Source organism: Channa argus, chromosome 22 (assembly GCF_033026475.1).
Source record: "Channa argus isolate prfri chromosome 22, Channa argus male v1.0, whole genome shotgun sequence".
Classification (NCBI taxonomy): Eukaryota; Metazoa; Chordata; class Actinopteri; order Anabantiformes; family Channidae; genus Channa; species Channa argus.
The window spans coordinates 834062-852801 of record NC_090218.1 but is presented as its reverse complement, the minus strand read 5'-3'; the positions used below and the strand labels follow the sequence as shown (position 1 = coordinate 852801).

Below are 18740 nucleotides of genomic sequence, written 5' to 3'. Positions count from 1 at the left end.
CATGAAGACTTACATTTATACTTAGCATAACATATTACACAGGCACTATGGTTTATTGTTTATTCTTGCACAAATAGCAGAAGCTACATACTGTACCTCAAGAAATCTTATGAGATAGGTGGCTGCCTGCACCTAGCTTATATTAGCTGCTTCATTCTGTTTATGTAGGGGGCAGAAAAGACAGTAGCAATGAGAGCTGACATGTCACTATCGCAGAGTTTGGAGACAACTAACATATTTAAGATGGAAGGGGAAAATAACACTGGGTAAAGTGCTTCAATCTTAATGTCTTACCTTCCCCTATCTAAAAACAACAATCCTGTGATACATAACCACCTTAACAAAGATGAAAAATTAAACCATGTGTGCCCTTGTTTTTTAAACACCACATAAATAAACATTAATTTGCTAATGTACACAATCTTTCTGTTATTATTTTGAAGTCTCCACACTGACATAAGAATAATGATATTAGCATTCTTTTTTTTTTTATGTTGAAATATTTTCTTTTAAAATTGGTTTCCCTGCAAACATGTTGCATGGAATGTAGCCCCGGGTCCAAACCACACACAGTAAAATAACATGCCCTTATTATGCAGGTAATCTAATCACAAAAGCCTAAAACAAAACTATGACTCCTCCAAGAGCTGCAATAAAGATAAAAACAATAACGTAGGTGTGAGTATGACATAGTATTTCTGACAGCTGATAAGTCTTTGCTGCAGTTACAATCTGTCAGGTTTTACTGTTAGCAGAAACAGTCCTAACCATTCATGTAAAATCTATGTCTGTACATGGATAACGTGAAAATGCTCCAGATTAAAAGTCTGCCTGATAATATTTATTCAGTCCCGTGACCTAAGTCATGAGAAAAAGCAGTTTATCATCTAAACAATAAATATTATTTCACATTTCTCAGATAAACCTCTCAGTCAAAGTGGTTCAGCATTGGTTGTAAGTTAAACTGCACTCACACAACGTATGAAGAAAAATACTCTGCTCTTGCACTTAAGGTAAAACTCACATTAACTTGCACCTTAAGTTAAAGTAAACTGAAATCCTGTGGGCCTGTATTTTCTTAACATTAATCATACAGTGGACCATTAGCAGATGTGAGGAGATAATTGGTCTAAAAAGTTATAGTTTTAATTAAATGTTTAAATAATGTGCTTTGTGCTGGATTTCTTTATTCTAGTCGACAAACACAATCCTAACGTGTACTTTTATGTTATGAAACGTGAAAGTACACGTTTTATTTTAATGACCCGTGCCTCACTACTGATTAACAATATGGCTGTACTGTTGTTAATGGTTGCATTTTTATTAAACATAAAACAATGACATCAGTGGGGGGATTGTTCCCAAGACTGGATCACTGAAAGACTAAAGGTGAGTAACTTTCTTGGTGTCTGCGATCCTCAGGAGGCCCGAAAGCCAAAGATTCACCACGTGACTCACAGATTGCACATAATGTTGGAAAACACTGTATGACCTATTACAGAATTTGTGAACTACATGAAAGTCTATACAAGCTTATTAAAAGAAACAGATGAGTGTCTGCAGTCAGTTGGCTGTCGTGTATTTTCAACACCAGCATCTTTCCCACATTGTACAGAGGGGTGTGTCTTTTTCTGTGTCTGGGACCACAAAAAATCAGAAACACAAGTCAGTATAAAAAAATAGAATCCAACGGCATCACAAAATCTGCATATAGTGAAATAAACTGCATCTGTGTTGAAGTAGATTTGGCAAAGGTTAAACAACAAACTGCACGTCTGTGTAATTAATTACACTAATGTACAGCCAGGGGGCACTGTAGCTTCCTCACACGCCACAACTGTATCAATTGTCAGAAAAAAGTGATGCGGAGGCTTGTTTGTTAATGTGTAAATGTAATTTTGCATCAGGAAGGGCTGGTCCATATTTAAATGTCAAAATGTGTGAGGAAAACCAAACTGAACTTACCAGAGCCAGACCAAGGGCAGTGACATGAATGCAACAGTCAAGAGAAAGTGCAACTTTCCTTTTCAAATAATTAAAGTTAGTTAAAGTGCAAACAATGAAACAATTAATGCAGGGCATATTGTTGTCCCTCTGGTGTGGTGGGGGTGTGAGATAAGGGAGCTGAGAACCCCAAGATTAGAGGAAAGCCAACATAAAGTCCCTCTCAAGAGGGTCAGAGGTGAATGGGTGATGTGTTACTGTGTCTCGTTTATTTACTTATTTGTTTGTCTGTGATACTGACATCCTTCTGTGCAATACCAATTATTATTTGGTTAAATTTATATATTTATTAATTATGACAGAAACAGGACACTTCTGTCAGTAATACTTAGGCTAGTTATAACAGTGTTTCAGCTTGTAATTTGTTCAAAACTCTGCCATTGATTTTAAACTGCACTTTATTGATTAACATTTTCTTCATTACCTACATACATTTGCCAAAACCCAGCTATATGGTAGCAGCATGTTGCAAAAACTCTGTGACCAACTCCACCTCTCTGGCCAGTATCAGTGATGGGAGGTTTCCTATTACCTAAGACACATTTTAGAACGTTCCAAAACGCTTTTCACGGAAGATTCACGCCTTTTACTAAAGCACACCTGAACGTCATCCTGCAAAGACACAGTGATGTCCAAATAATTCACATGATGAATTCCGTCGGGTCATTTGGGAGGCTATTATCTAAACTTCTCTGCATTTCCACCGAAGGCTTTTGTTAGGGTTTGTGCAAAGTAATTTAATGTTTGCCTGTGTGTGTAATGTAATGTATGTTTGTGATGTGTCTATGTACTGATGATGTCATTAGTGACACCATATAACTTTTGATAGTTTGCCTTTGTAGTTTGCCTTTGTAGTTTACCTTTAAAGTCTGTCGACCAGTGGTCAAGGAAACAATGCAAATACTATATTATCATTATGTGATGAATTCCATTTCTCATTGGCCTATATCTACAAGCAGTTGTTTTTCTGTATTGAACTCTTTATCTGCTTTGATCTCTGTTTTCCAATAAATAGTGTGAACAAGGAAGCGTTGGAGTTGGCTGAGTTCGGGTGAAGTCTTAAGTCACTAAGACCCCGCCGGGCTCCCCTTGTGCAAGTAAAAGACGAAAGTCGACTCTTGCGTGTTATTTCACTGTTGTTGACCTGTATTTCCAGGTGTAATCAGCGCTGTTGTGGATGTCAGAACCCAACAGCTTTTCTCTGCATTTCATTATTGTAGCTTTAATAATAGCTTTATGGACAAAGTAAAGAATTCTGAGAGAGATTTTGCCTACTTATGATTAAAAATGAAATACTCAACTCACATGACAGTGACCCAGTACATGCTAGTAGTGTTGCACTAATAAAAGAAATGTCTAATTTAGACAGAGCACATTTCATTAAGAAAATACTTGGATCTTTCACATTATTAGACAAATACAACTTTAACTTTTTAATTATATGTTGCGGAACCAACTGTGGGTGTTGGTTTAAGCGACAGGGAGACGACATTTAAGGACAACAAAGCGTGCAAATGACAGGTCAGTAGTGCTGATACCCCTCTGTCAGTGTTGTGGCCAAACTCAGCCGTCTGTGTATGTGACCTTGCTTTGAAGTGATCTCTGTCAGTGCTGTTAGTCATGTCACTAAGAGGCTTGCAGGCAGCAGATCAGTTTAGCACAGCCTCGCCTGACTAATCTGATTACTTCAACAAGGCTGCTATCAATGTGCAAGACAGAACAAACAAGAACAAACACATCCTCTCAGTTCCATATGTAGGAGACTGTCTTCATATTAAGTTCAGCAGAGTATCTTTGAATTTGGATCGTTGTAGGCATCTTTCTATTAAGTCCTTTTTAAAATGTGGAGTCCCCACCCTTCCCTCCAATGGCTTACAATCAAGCTGTATAGTGCGGCAGTGATCAGTTTGTTGCCAGGTCAAAAGAGGAACAGCAGACTTTGAGTAGCTTACTGCAAGCTATTTTTAGTTCTTATATCTGTATTGGCCTTACTTCCCATATATAAAGTACTCTTGTTGACCTTTGCACTGTAACTATAGTATAATGTGCCCAGAACTGGAGGCTGAATCCACCTCAGTAAGGGAGAGAAGTCTTAAAGTCGCCAACCGAGGCATGAAACCCTAAATAATGTAAGGAAACCTGGTTATACACAAGATTCCTTGGCATAATTTATCTGAGTAACAAAAGCGACTATTTATAATAGGCATCCCTTTTTAAGAGAAAAAGATTATTAAAGAAAATTGTATTACAGTCCAAGTTGTAACTGAGTGATAGAGATGATAGGTTGTATTTGTCTCGTGGTGTGTTGGGAGAGTTTCAGTCATGCTAATTTTAAGTTAGCATTTTAGCTGCTTTAGTAAGACTAAGGACTTGAATGCAGCAGCAGGGTTAAATGAGGTTACAGAGGTAGGCAACTTCATTTTTTTCCATTCAGGCACAATTATAGTGGACCATTTCTCACTATAACTTTGCATATTAGGATATTGTTCCCTGTTTCCTTCTTTTAACAAGGCAGATGTGGAAGAAGGGGGATCAAGTTAGTTCAATATCAATCTTATCCATCACCCATGAATAATTTTATGGTTTGGTTGGCTTAAAAAGCTACTTCAAAACTTCACTTTACACACACTATTCAGACAATACAGAGTGAATCTGCTTCTACATTCTCCTCCTTTATCTTCTCCGCCCCCTTTCACACACACACACACACACACACACACACACACGCACGCGGGCGCACACACACACACACACACACACACATACTTCCCTCGCTAGTGGATGGATTAAGAGCTAAAGAGGGTTGAGAAGTCAAAGCTTACCGGTCCTTCCCTCTCTTCCCTTTATTTTACCTGTTATCGCTCCTAAATATTTTTTTACAGGTCCATACTATATCAGGATTGTAGGTCTTCTTCTCACTCCCCCGTCGCTCTGTGGTTTGGGGTAGGTCCCAGTCCAAAACAGGGAAAGCAGGCCAGACTAATCTACTGGAAATATGGAGATTTTATTTTGATGCAGGAGGAGATCATTTGATTTTTTTCCTTTTTTAACATTTCATGCCATTTGGATTATCTATGGTATCTTTACACAATAACAAACTACAATTAGCGGTTCCTTCCGTATTCTTTTGTGTACTTAATCCACCTGGAATTTGGATGGTGCTATTTGGTGCTATTTGACGACTGACAGCACTGAAGTGGCTCCTATGTAGAAAAACCGCTCCAGGCAAGAATATTCTGTTGGTAAACTAATTTATTGAATCATTTTTTTTCTCTTAAGTTTTGTATAGTTTTGTTAGTGTGAACTCCTAAGTCACTGTTTTACCACCATTTAGCACTGTGTACAGTAGAGCTACTAATGTGTAACTCATCTCTTCGCAAATTTGCAATGAAAATTTAAGTGGAATTAACATTTCGGGGAATAAAATGATTTGACTTATGTTATTATCAATAGCACTTTAGAACAAGTTGAGAATATTCTAGTCAGTGCACTTCTTAATCTAATACCATCTAATAAGCTGATGTCATCATTTGCTACTTCAGGAGGTTTGTTGGTTGCCACTTGCTTGCATATATTTTAGCTTCAGGACAGAGAAATACATCAGATTCAGTCCTGCAACCAGATTTTGTTGCTAACATGTAAGTTTTGTAGCAATGAATGCCACCACTGATTTATAATGTTCATGATCAGAACATGAAATGTAATAATATAGTATCAACCTTTGAAGAATATTTGTGCAAATAGAATTAAATAGCTAATTTTGACCAGGACATTTAAAAATAAAGACAGTTTTCCTTCGTAGTGAACAATAATTGGTTGGTTAGAGGCCATATGTTTAGTATTTTAACACTTGCATTGATGTTGTCTTAAGCTCAGCTCCAATATACTGGATGAAATGGATTATCAGGTTTAACAAGCCATTTGCTTAGCCATAGGTGTAAGTATGTTTGACATAAACAATTTTAAACATTTAGCCACACTCTTTTTCTGTATGAACACTGTTATAGTAAAAAAATAAAATAGTAGAAATATGCTGTGTAAGGCTTACAGTATAAAGATACTCACTTTTAAAAGCCTTTGACTGAGGCCGAATACTTTCAACCAGTCAGACAATTTCTATTATCTATACTGAAATCTTAGCTTTTTTAGTGTTGTTATCTGTTGTACTTTGTTAATGACTAATAGCTGAATGGCTGTGTGGTACATAGTAGAGCACAGCAGAGCAAAAAAAACTAGGACTAGGCATTATGGATTGGACTGTCAGGCTCATGCTCGCGCTAACCTGGTTTGCCCAAGTTGCACATTGTAGCTTTAGAGTGGTAACCATTCAAAAATGATGATGAGGATTGAAGATTTCAAAGGGTCAAATCACATTTTCTAAATTAACCTAAACTACCAGTGTCAGTTCTACCAGGGACAAAAAGATAATTTGGTTGTGGGATATTTCTGGCAGTTGCTACAGATTTAGATTTTGGAGAGCTTAATGGAGAGGGAGAAGAACAATCCAGAATTGGATGGCTGAGAAGCTGACTTTGGAAGGGAAAAGCGATACTGGACCAAATAGAGGCATCAAGGCCAGATTTAGCCCCACGTTACCTGGCACTTGATTTTAAACTCTACAGCCCCAACAGAGCTAATCGGCTTGTTACACACATGGCATTAATTCTCCAAGAAATAGTACCAGCACTCTGGAAACCATGTCCCAGTGAGACAGATGGACGCTGATAAGAATCACATTCTTGTTAAACAGCTCAGCAAGATGCAAGTTCAGGTCAGGGATCTTGTCTGTAACATAACTAACTTGTATATGTAGCAATGAACTTATATCACAGAATTTGCAGGAAGCAAACTCATCATAATTTACTGTTTACTGCAATGTGTTTTAATTCATTCTTTTCATCTTATTTTCTCACTTTCTGGAGGTAGTGATGGCTTGGGGTTGTGTCGTCACCTGTCCAGCTTTGGACTAGAGGCTTGCTGAGTGCCAAGGGAAACCGTCCTATTGACAAAGACACACTTACTGTCACGCTATTCACCATAAACACTCCACTCTTGTTTGGTGTCTATCACATCAGAATAGCAGTCTGAGGAAATGGGAAGCCATAGAAACTCTCATTTTCTGCACAACCTGTCTTATCACCCACGATGGCAGCACGACTCAATAAAAGTGAAAAGAAAAAGACATGTACGAACTGATGTTACAAACTGTTGCAGTGGGTTTAGTCTTTTAAAATCACGATGTGCAGCAGCAGTATTATTTTTATCAAGATCACTGTCAGTAAAACCACAGTTGCCATCTTCCCCTGTGCAATGCTGGTGGGGGAACTGTTTTCTTCTGCCCTTACTCATGGTTTCATTTCTGCCCTGTCAAGCCTGGGCAACCACTTTTAAAGTGGCTCTGGTTGGACCCTGGACATGTGACCTCTTATATTCCAAAGCTCTCCCTGATGTGGCAGCGCGTCTCGCCATTAGCCGCATAAACATGGACCCTGAAATCAACAAAGGCTACTGGTATGACTACACACTGATCAACGAGGATTGCAAGTCATCACGTGCCCTTGCTCGCTTTGCTGAGCTGGAAAGCTATGGTGCTGCTTTCCTAGGTCCTGCCAATGCAGGTTATTGCTCCTCAGCAGCTTTGTATGCAAAGCAGTGGGATGTCGGGATTCTTTCTTGGGCTTGCCTAAAACCCCACATGAAGACGGGAGCGATGTACCCCACCTTCCTGCGGCCACTGCCACTGTCCTCACATGTACTTTTCACTGTGTTGCGATACTTTCGGTGGGCCCACGTGGCTATTATCTCAGAGGAGACGGACTTGTGGGAATCAACAGGACAGGAGCTGGCCTCTTCACTGAGGGCCCTCGGCTTGCCTGTCAACCCTGTGGTCACTATGGAGACTGATAAGGAAGGGCCTCGTAGAGCCTTGACAAAAGTGCGTGAAACAGTCCGGGTCAGAGGTGAGTTGCACAGATGGAGATATTATTGTGTAACAATAGGACCACCACCACACTGCTTTATTCTGTATGAATTATGCCAATAAACATGCTTGACACTTTTCTCTTTTTCTCAGTGGTCATCATGTGCATGCCTTCAGTCCTGATTGGTGGCCAAGCCCAGTACCAGCTTCTGACCACAGCACTGGCTATGCGAATGATCGACCGTGGCTACGTGTTCATCCCCTACGACACTCTCCTCTACTCGCTACCCTACACAAACGCCCCCTACTTTATGCTAGGCAATGACACAAAACTGCGCAATGCCTATGACGGTGTCCTCACCATCACTGTGGACTCTGGAGAACGCAATTTCTTCGAGGCCTTCAAAGATGCTCAGGACAGCTATGAAATCCGCAGCAGCACCCCTCCAGAGCAGGTAAGACTCTATTGCTTATTGTGATGATTACAGTAAGTGAAAAACATGATCAAAAGAAGCAGAAGACATACAAAATGGAAATTGGTGGAGAGACATTTTTTTTCACTGCCCCCCCTGTTAGGTTTCTCCATTCTTTGGCACCATCTACAACATGATGTACTACCTAGCCATGGCTACTGAGCAGGCCCGTGCCAATGGAGGTCGCTGGGTAACTGGTAACATCCTGGGTGACAGCGAGGGTGGCTTTGAATTTGAAGGCTTCAATCAGCCCCTGAGGGCCAGTAGGCATGGTGAGGGAATGCAAGCTCGCTATGTGGTTCTGGACTACAGTGGCATGGGGAACTATTTGTACTCCACTCATGTTCTGGAGGCAGCTCATACAGATGGCAAAACAGGGGGCGTGAAGTATCTTGGTCGTTCAATCCATTTTGCAGGCAGTACACCTTATTCAGACTCAAGTTGCTGGTTTAGCCCCTACTTTGCCTGTACTGGAGGTGAGTGCACTAACAATATCATCACAAAAAATACAAATATCAGATGGTACAGTCTTTGTATTCTTAATGTTCTTCTTCTCTTTTAAAAGGTGTGGACACAGTCACTCTGTTCTTTCTTTTGCTTCTCTTCACGTCATTGGCTGGATGTGGAGCTAACATCCTCATTCGTTTAAGGTTCGTACAGAAAAAAGCAAAGCATAATACTTTATTTTGTGTGGTTTGTAGAACTCCTTGCTTATTTTTCTGTTTAGGAGAAGAGGCGTGGTTGGTTTGAGCTTTGGAAGTGGTGGAAACAGTGGTTTAACAAAGATAGTCCTGACGTTGGATGACCTGGTCTTCATCAACACTCAAATTAGCAAAAGGGTCAGTTCTATGCTGCATCTCTGACACTATTTTTGCTGTGGTTATCTGCACTCCAGTGAATCAACCTGTTTGTGTGTGTGAGCAGAAGCTCAATGATGACAGTATCCTGAAAAGCCAGTTGGATATGAAGACACCTCACCACTCGGTGTCCGGTCGCAGCTACCTGGCCTCAACACCAGACAGCTCAAATGTCGCTGTGTTTGAGGTGCGCTGAGTATGACATTCTACTGATCTGACATCATACTGTTTAATATTTTGGAGTTAATGCCTTTGGATATTAGTAATATTTCAAAGTGTCTGTTGGTAAATCACTTTGCAGGGTGACTGGGTTTGGTTAAAGAAATGTCCCAGTGGATCAGTATCATCTGTCTATAGCAGCACTGAACTTGTCTTTGTTAAGGTAAGTGAATGTGTGATAAATGAGAAAGAAAAACGGGTGAATAAAGACATGTCACTCATTATTTGTGAAATTATAAAACACATGTTGTCAGGATCTGTGATCCCAGTGCTCAAATTTGTAAATCCAGTTGTTAAGAAAACTTATGTAAATTTGAATGTAAGGAAATTTATGTAAAATTACTGACTTTAATTTCCCTAGTCACAAAAAATTTAGAAAGCAGAGTTATATTAGCTTACAAAATGACAAACCTGAGAGTTAACATCGTTATATGTGAATTTGATTCCTTTTAGCTCAGAGACATGAGACATGAGAATATCAATCTGTTTCTGGGACTGTTCTTTGATTCTGGGGTCTTCGGTGTTGTGACTGAGCACTGCAGCAGGGGCAGCTTGGAGGATTTGCTCAGCAACGAGGATGTGCGTCTTGACTGGATGTTCAAGTCGTCCCTGTTAATGGATCTTATTCGGGTAAGCCAGACAAAATGATCTACTCAAGTTTAGTTTTCCATATTACTATGTTTTTTCCATTACTCACATTTTCTACCAAATGTCATCAGGGAATGAAATATCTACATAATCGTGACATTGTCCATGGACGACTCAAATCGCGTAACTGTGTAGTGGACGGGCGCTTTGTGTTGAAGGTGACAGATTATGGGTTCAATGAAATTTTGAGTGCCCAAGGTATTGACACTGATGAGGAAAAACCACAAAGTGAGTTTATGTGCATTCAAACAGTATTTAGTGTGTTGTGAATTTTCTTAGTAGTAGGTTTAATAGTTGTTCTGTTTCTTCAACATTAAAAGATCTGCTTTGGACAGCTCCTGAGCTGCTGCGAAGTTCTAGTCTGAGAAGGAAGGGAACGTTCCTTGGAGATGTTTACAGCTTTGCCATCATTGTTCAGGAGGTCATCTCTCGCTCTGCGCCTTTCTGCATGCTGGACATGCCTCCCAAAGGTGAGTAATGTAATATTACCACCAAAGAATGGAAATAAAAGGAATAAATGAGATAGCAGCAGATTACAGTGCAGATACATCCAAAATGTTTATTCAGATTTCATCAAATCTGTGTGGGAGCTTTTTGAAATGTTTTCCTCTCCTTTATGTTCCCACCTGAGTACAAACTCTGTGACCTGTAGATATAATAGCATGTTATGAATACCATAAGTACATTTATTGTTGACAAGTCCACACTCAGTCCAAAAAGCTTTTGCTAAGTGATGGTCCACTCATTATATTTCAGTTAACAGCGTGTACAACAGGTATTTGGCCAAACAATAATAAGGATGTATGTAAGAATACCTTTATTTGTGGCCTTTAATGTAATAAAACAAAACAGTGGTGATTAAATAAATAACTTTTGAGGAAGAAATAAATATCTCCTCACTTGATGCTTGCTTATAGTCCTTTAATTGGACTAAAGGTAAGTACATATAAGCAAATAAGAAGAAGCGTTTCATTTGAAATACAGTAAGGATTCAGTTTTATATGTAAAACAGTATTCAAGCATTTAGGTTTACATTTAGAGGTGGATTATTAGCTACCAAACTAATAAAAAGACTGAAGAGAACAAAAGACAACCTCTCTAATAGAAGACTTATTTGTTAAGGGTTTTGTTTTTTATTTGCTGGCATTAATGTGCCAACTATTTTAAATAAAGTAAATATTTTACCTCAGGCAAGTAAAATGCTGCCAATTATCCTAAAACAAATAGAAACCAAATCAGCAAGGAGTACAATAGCATAAAATTAAATAGGACTTTCTTGGTCCCCAAAAGAAAAATTCCCCTTTTGCTGCTAAACAGTGACAGTTATAGAGGTAAAACATTAATGCACTATATGAGTAATGAAGTAACCAAGGTACACAGGCATATTAAACAATAATACAAAGCTGACATTATAATATATATCCAGAATGTACGCAACTAACTCAACTAACAATTTCAATTATACAACTACAAAACCTTCTCGTGTCAAGCTTCTCATTCTGCTCAATTAGTTATAAACAGGTTATAAAGTAAGTTGGCATACGACGAAAGAGCAAAAATATAAATAATGAATTTATATAATGAATTATAATGAGTTAATTTTTAACATTTTTCTAAATGACTTTGGTTCATCTTCAGTATTGTGCAGATAATAGTGGTATTGTATGAGATTCACTCACAAGACAAAAATTTCATTGGCAGTTCCTGGGCAGGTTGATGTTAACAATAAACCAAGGAAACAAAATTAAGCACATAAAAAGACATAGTATAAGTACAATAAAGTGAGCTGAAACCATAACAAAAGAAGCAACGACACTTACACACTCCCATTAAACAGAGCAAGCACCCTTTAAACTTTATATTGTAAAAACAAGACAACAAATATGTTAAACGTATGTATGACAGTATACTCTGTGTCTGCCTTCTGTCTGCCGGCTGTGACATTCACAGTAAACTAACAAAAGTGTGTCTGTTTTTGTGCATTTCTGATGCAAGACCAACACCTTAGGTTTCTTGTCTGTGTGTGTTGACAGAGATTATCAACAAGGTCAAAGAGTCTTCTCCTTTGTGTCGGCCTTTTGTGTCAGTGGACGAGGCCCCACTGGATGTGATACAGATCATGAAACAGGCGTGGAGTGAGGAGCCAGAGAAGAGGATGACCTTTGAGGAGATCTTCAAACGGGTAAACAACACTGAAAACACGTTTTGGTTCAGTCCTGCTTTAGGTGTGACACTAATGACAAAGAGGAAGAAGTACCATTTCTGTTTTCCTTTTCACATGTCAGTTCAAGAGCATCACCAAGGGAAAGAAGACCAACATAATCGATTCAATGCTTCGGATGCTGGAGCAGTACTCCTCCAATTTGGAGGATCTAATCAGGGAGAGGACAGAGGAGCTGGAGGTGGAGAGACAGAAGACTGACAATCTGGTAGCTCAGATGTTGCCCAAGTAAGAGTTCAGAGTGGAGCATGAAAGACATAATAAACTTTAGTGTCATGCTGTGAGTCACATTTCACTTTGATAAACACAGTCCTGGTATTGAGGTAGATGAGCAGAATTAACCTCTGGATGCCTGGATGTCTTCTTTTAATCCTTCACTGAAGTCAAAGGTCAAAGACTACTGCAGAACATGATGTTGGTTGAGATTCATACGTACAGGAGAGGATAGAATTCATTTGCGGGGCTTTAACAATAATTTTCAGGCTTGGGACAGCAAGACCAGAACCAGAACAGCTGTGCAAAATCCACTCGAGTCAATCAAATCCTTGGGAATATTTGACGTAACAGCCAAGGACGAGGACATCATTGGAGCCAAACACCATCACTTAAACATTTTAAAATCCTGAATCCTTTATTCAGATCTTTACTTCACCTGTTTGCTAACCTGACATCATCACATTGGATTACAAAAAAGACAATTGTGAAGTCTGTGTGTGGTCATAAATGAAATTAGTTAAATTGTGAAATCACAACATGTGTCCTCTATCCTTTACTCTAGGTCTGTCGCCCAGGCACTGAAGACTGGCAAACCTGTGCAACCTGAATATTTTGATGAGGTCACTCTATACTTCAGTGACATAGTGGGCTTCACCACCATCTCAGCGCTCAGTGAGCCCATCGAGGTGGTCGACTTACTCAATGACCTCTATACACTCTTTGATGCTATCATTGGGCTGCATGATGTCTACAAGGTGAGAGAGTGTTGTATATATCAATTTATATCATCTTCAGTATCATAATGTGGCTTATTTTTATGTGATTATATTTTTCCTCTGTTTCATAACCCATCAAAAGCATTATGTTGTTTTTGTAAGATTTCCAACATGTGAATTGTGCTGTGCTTATGTAAATATGTGCTTGTGGTATTTAGGTGGAAACTATAGGAGATGCCTATATGGTAGCCTCTGGAGTCCCCAACAGAATTGGCAACCGTCATGCAGCTGAGATGGCCAACATGTCTCTGGACATTCTCCATTGCATTGGGACGTTTAAGATGAGGCACATGCCTGAACTAAAAGTCCGGATCCGTATTGGCCTGCACAGTGGTGAGAAATATTTTAAACCTGTCTGTGCTGTGGTCAGTTATATTCTGATCATCAAATCCTTTACCATAAGTAAATAAGAATTACATGCATGTGTAATGAGAAATGTGGCATGACATAAGTTCAAGCTCATTTCATTTATTGCAAATGAAAGTACACAGGAATCCAAGCTGCTAAGGCAAGGAGGTATTTTTACCTTCTTTATCCTTGTCTGGAACTTAGTCCTGGAACAGTGATACGCTATCCACTTAGAGTGCTGTCATCCAATTAACACACTGCATCTATGAATTTCTTCATGTACACTGCATTTCAAGATATCATGAAAACCACTCAGAAAGTGTATTTAATTATAGATCCGAGAAGCTTTCACAATGTAAAAATGTGACACAAAATGGTTTATGACATAAGATACTGATGTAAGAAATTGTTTGTCAAAGTGAAGCACCCCGTTCAGATAGAGCATCTCAACCTGCAACCACAGTTATTTTAGTCTGTGTGTGTGTGTGTGTGTGTGCGTGTGTGTGTTCTTGCGTGCTTGGTTGCAGGCTCCGTTGTAGCAGGCGTAGTGGGTCTCACGATGCCTCGGTACTGTCTGTTTGGAGACACTGTCAACACAGCATCTCGAATGGAGTCCACAGGGTTGTGTGAGTGTCCTTTATTTCATACATTTTTCCAGTAATCAGATTTTAAATATTATATAATGGTTGACAGACAGGTGTATGGCAGGTTGTGTTCAGGTTGCATGAGGCTGAACGGGGCTTTGAGTGAACAGTCCTTCTAATCCTTTAAGACCATCAGCAGAATTAGAAGCCAGTTTGAAGTTTTAGTGAATATGCTGTCAATTACCAAGCTTTGCCTTGGTTACCCTCTGCATGCTGTATAAATTAAGCATAAAGTTACGTATAAACTTACTTAAGTATTAACTACTAAAACACACTACTTGATAAAGCTCCCAGAAGATTATACTGTACTAAATTAAACAAACTCAGTCACTGGCCATTTCATTTTGCCATTTAACATAACAATAATGCATTTATACATTACTATTCTGTATATTTGATATTAGGAAGAAAGCATAAATGGGTGGTCTGCTGCCACTGAGTGGTTTGATATAAAACTGACAGCTTTGCTTTACAAGGTTCACATTTTAGGATACAGATTTTACAGGACTATTGGATATTAGAGTGTTTTTCTGTGTTTGCTATCATAGCTTACAGAATCCATGTAAACCAAAGCACGGTTGATCTCCTGAACAGCATGAAGCTGGGATACAATATTAAATGCAGAGGTCTGACAGAGTTAAAGGTAAAAAAAAGAAAAGAAAAAAGAAAAACATTTTAGTTTAGCACTAACCAAGAAATAGTAGCCACTGAGTTCTAATGATAATTTATTTCTAGGGAAAAGGTATTGAGAACACATATTGGCTGGTCGGGAAGGATGATTTTAACAAGCCTCTTCCTATTCCTCCTGACCTTCAGGGGTAAGATAATATTTTCTTTACTCTTACATCATGTACATACATGTAATCATTACATTTATACTGTGTAAATTTGTCAATTTGCCATTTATGCACACAATTTCTCTGTGTGCATAAAAAGTCCATGTGCATAAAAAGCTTTATTTCTTACAGGGGAAGTAATCATGGCATTAGTTTGGAGGAGATACCTGTCGACAGAAGACAGAAATTCCTGGATCGTCAGAAGAGGATGGGCTAGCCTGATGTGTTTCAGTGATTATTAGTTTCTTGTTGGATAAAAATGAAGAGAGGGGGATGAATGAAAAGACCAATGCAGCATCGCCTAAAATCTACTAGAATTTATCCTACTCTGAATACAAAATCCTTCACCAGTGACATGGGAATTCACATTTCTTTGAGTATACTGAGTACAGTATATATAATATACAATATTATATATATTTAATATACCTTTTCTTTGAGATGAATTTTCTCATCATTCATTGTCTTAGCACACTAAATGCAAAAATGAGACAGAACAAGTTCAAAATTGTCCATCCCTCCATTTTGTTTTGGTTTTTATACCACAACTAGATAAATAGAGCATATTATGCCTACAAGGTTGCTTTACAGTCCCAAAATGTGCTCAGAGGAAAACAACTGCCAAACATGATGAGAGTATAATGGTTGTGTCTACAAGCAGAATCACGCCATCATGTTAAATTCTGTAATTCATTTCCTATATGTATTTATGCTAATCTTTGTGCTTTGTAGAGATATTGGAGAGGTTTTATCATTAAACCCCTAGAGGGCAAACTATCACTGCTCAATGTTTTGACAGGTATAAAACAACAACACAAAATGCATTTTTACAGTACTTTAAATGGGGACGCACTGGATAGATCAGTTAGGGGTGAGATCTCAGGTCAAAGACGACTTTTGCATAATGCATAACTGTGATTATTCACACATCTGGTGAATGAATGTAATCTATAATGGGCCCAAATTGTTGTTGTTTATTTAACATAAAATGTTTCATTTTCATTTGAGATTAAAACATTTAACACAATATCATTTAAATCAGTGGGTTTCCTAATGTTTTAATTAATTAATAATAATTAAAATTAATTATGTTCTTTGAAAGAGTTGAATTTTTCTATCTCTGATGATATGATGAATGAATTGCTTTTAACAATACTGACATTTTCTAACCTAACACAGAAGATGTGTGGCAACATGCAAACGAGACTCAGACTATTGCTCACTAACAATAATGCAGTTTCACATACAGTGCATGTAGCTTAATACTGATGAACGCATGGCTGAATGTACTGTACAGCATCCTTGACAGGACAGGAATAAGAACCTTGTTCCTATGAAAAACAGTACATCTGCACTGCATCTGCACTACACTGTCTAAAACAATCAGCACTAATGTGCTTCAACAGCTTGAGCCTTTTCTACTGTTTTCTAGGGAAATAATGTAAGGATTTATTATAGATCGTCAGCCATTTTATTTGATTTGGTCTCTCTAGGATTCCAAGCTTTATCTTAAGGTCCTCTGAGAAGTGTTCACCAAGTCCATGTCCCATGCCCACCCCCAGAGGACCCTAGTTACATTTTGCAGAACATACACTATAGGGATGTGGGCATATAAAAAAGGGGAGGACAGAGGCCTGGGGGTGTGTACTGTAAATACTGTAAATTTGTACATAGTTTGTCTGCAGGATTATGGATTTTTTTTAGTGGAGTTTTTTTTCTTGGGTTTCCCAAACCACTAACGTGAAAGGAGAAACCAACAAAACACAGCACACACTTTCTAAAAGCAAGGAACAACATTATTCTTTCATTCTCATTTGGCCCGCTAATTGCTGCAGCGCTGATAATCAGGCAATGTCTGAATGTGATTTTTTTCCCCCTCTCAGTGACAGTTTCAGTGCAGACTTTTTGTTCTTTGGAGCTTAGCGCTGACCACTTCTAAGAAACAGCGTCTTGTCACCGTAGGTCAGTGTGTAGAATAAAAATTGACATCTGATGTTTTGATTATCAGGCTGCTCCTTTGTGGTGTAGTCTTTCACACCATTAAGTGTTAGTACCAGCACTGGCTCTTCAAGCGTGATTAAGCCCCAGAGGAAGAGGAAATGCAGTATTCTGATTTACAATGAAATCATGATAGAAGCTGTTTGAATGTATCTTTGATGGATATTTAAAGAACAAAATATTATTATATTTCATAGATAGGACCTACATTTTGTAGCTTTTTAATCAATTTGCCAAATAGATAGATATCATTGACATTGAATGGACTGTGTTGTTTATTTTGAAAGTGATCTTAATGTGTTTCTATAAATAAATTATGGGTTTAGTGAAGACTGTGCCTTTGTATGTCCTCTTGTGTTGTATTTTTCCAAAAAGGGTCCAGACAAGAACAAGTGGACCTATAAATCATTAGTTCAACAAAGCCAGTAAATCATACTGTGAAATGACAGGAAAGTCATAAATACAGCTGCTCGACATTTAGAAATTAGTGTTTTATTTTCTATAATATCTGATTTAGACCTAATTTTGGAAATAGCAAACCTTTAGATAGCAGGACATTCTGAACAATTGGGCAAAACAGGGTGAGATCAACTTTAAAACTCGAATTACCATTTCACAATCAGTCCAAAAGCAATTTAAACAAGTTAGGGTAGGTTTTCTTATTTGGGCTGCTGTGACTCTGGTCTGTAGGAGAACAATCCAATGAAAATGTTAAGATAGATTTACTAACTACTTTTAACAGTGTTAAAAGATGTTTAAGTTGGTGATTTCCTGCTGTAATAAAATGTCTGTGTTGCTTTAAAGTTGCACTGTGCATCTCACCGAAATGCACACAGTTAATGTTGATTTTGGATTAAAATGAAGTGTTTCCTACATGTTTAAAAGTTAGGAAATATACAACCGCAATCAGAGCTTAGAGAGAATGTTCACTGCCTAAGGCTACAAGATCTTTGAACATTTACTGCCCTTCCAAACTGATAATCTTGTCAAGGTTTCAGAAATTAAGATACTATTATTCAAATCAGTATACATTATGAAAATATCCTGTCCGTGCTGCTCGCAAGAACATCCACAAGAAATGTCCATGCCCTCAGGACATTGTCAGCTCAAAAGCAATTACTATTTCTGCCACCAACAGGGGTTTATTTGAGGAAAAGTTGTATCATTTGACATGTTACTTTGCCAAACATTTTTTGGCTCTGTAGTGCTGCATTCAAACCTGTGATTTATTCACAGACCGTCTCTTCCTGTATGAAAGACTTTATTTTAAATGTTTATTTGCTAGGGGTCTTAATTGGTTTCACAAAAAGTAACAAAATTCAATATGCGTATTTGTATGGACCAAAACTTTGGTCCGCATTACTGGTACAACCACTATCATATTCTGTGTTCTGTGGAATGCAGGTTTGGCCATCATGGTCCCTTAGTATCTTTGACCCCACAACTAAAAATACAGTAGCCATTTTGACGACTGGATTAACAGCACTCTCCTGCTTCTGGTGTTTAAGAACATTCACAGCTATCTACGTGATAATTCAAGTATATTTACATTTACTTTAGACCTAAGTTAATTTGATTTG

At 38.3% G+C, this 18740-nt stretch overlaps 1 protein-coding gene across 1 annotated transcript; it reads left to right on the top strand.

Moving 5' to 3' along the window:
* The first annotated feature begins 7038 nt into the window (after positions 1 to 7038).
* On the top strand, positions 7039 to 17157 carry gucy2d (guanylate cyclase 2D, retinal). The gene is made up of 18 exons (XM_067491957.1): positions 7039 to 7964; positions 8078 to 8379; positions 8501 to 8873; positions 8963 to 9047; positions 9125 to 9236; positions 9322 to 9441; positions 9556 to 9636; positions 9927 to 10103; positions 10193 to 10349; positions 10442 to 10591; positions 12155 to 12303; positions 12407 to 12570; positions 13121 to 13313; positions 13493 to 13667; positions 14210 to 14308; positions 14875 to 14969; positions 15062 to 15144; positions 15295 to 17157. Exons 1-18 carry the CDS (start codon positions 7097 to 7099, stop codon positions 15377 to 15379), a joined length of 3468 nt encoding a protein of 1155 aa, XP_067348058.1. The 5' UTR covers positions 7039 to 7096; the 3' UTR covers positions 15380 to 17157.
* Positions 17158 to 18740: the final 1583 nt, after the last annotated feature.

Bases quoted from the DNA above. Each gene is read 5' to 3' on its own strand.
- gucy2d (XM_067491957.1), top strand. From the start codon at position 7,097: ATGGGAAGCCATAGAAACTCTCATTTTCTGCACAACCTGTCTTATCAC. The intron at 12,571-13,120 runs GTAAGAGTTCAG...CCTTTACTCTAG, and splicing joins GTAGCTCAGATGTTGCCCAA to GTCTGTCGCCCAGGCACTGA. The intron at 13,668-14,209 runs GTGAGAAATATT...GCTTGGTTGCAG, and splicing joins CCGTATTGGCCTGCACAGTG to GCTCCGTTGTAGCAGGCGTA.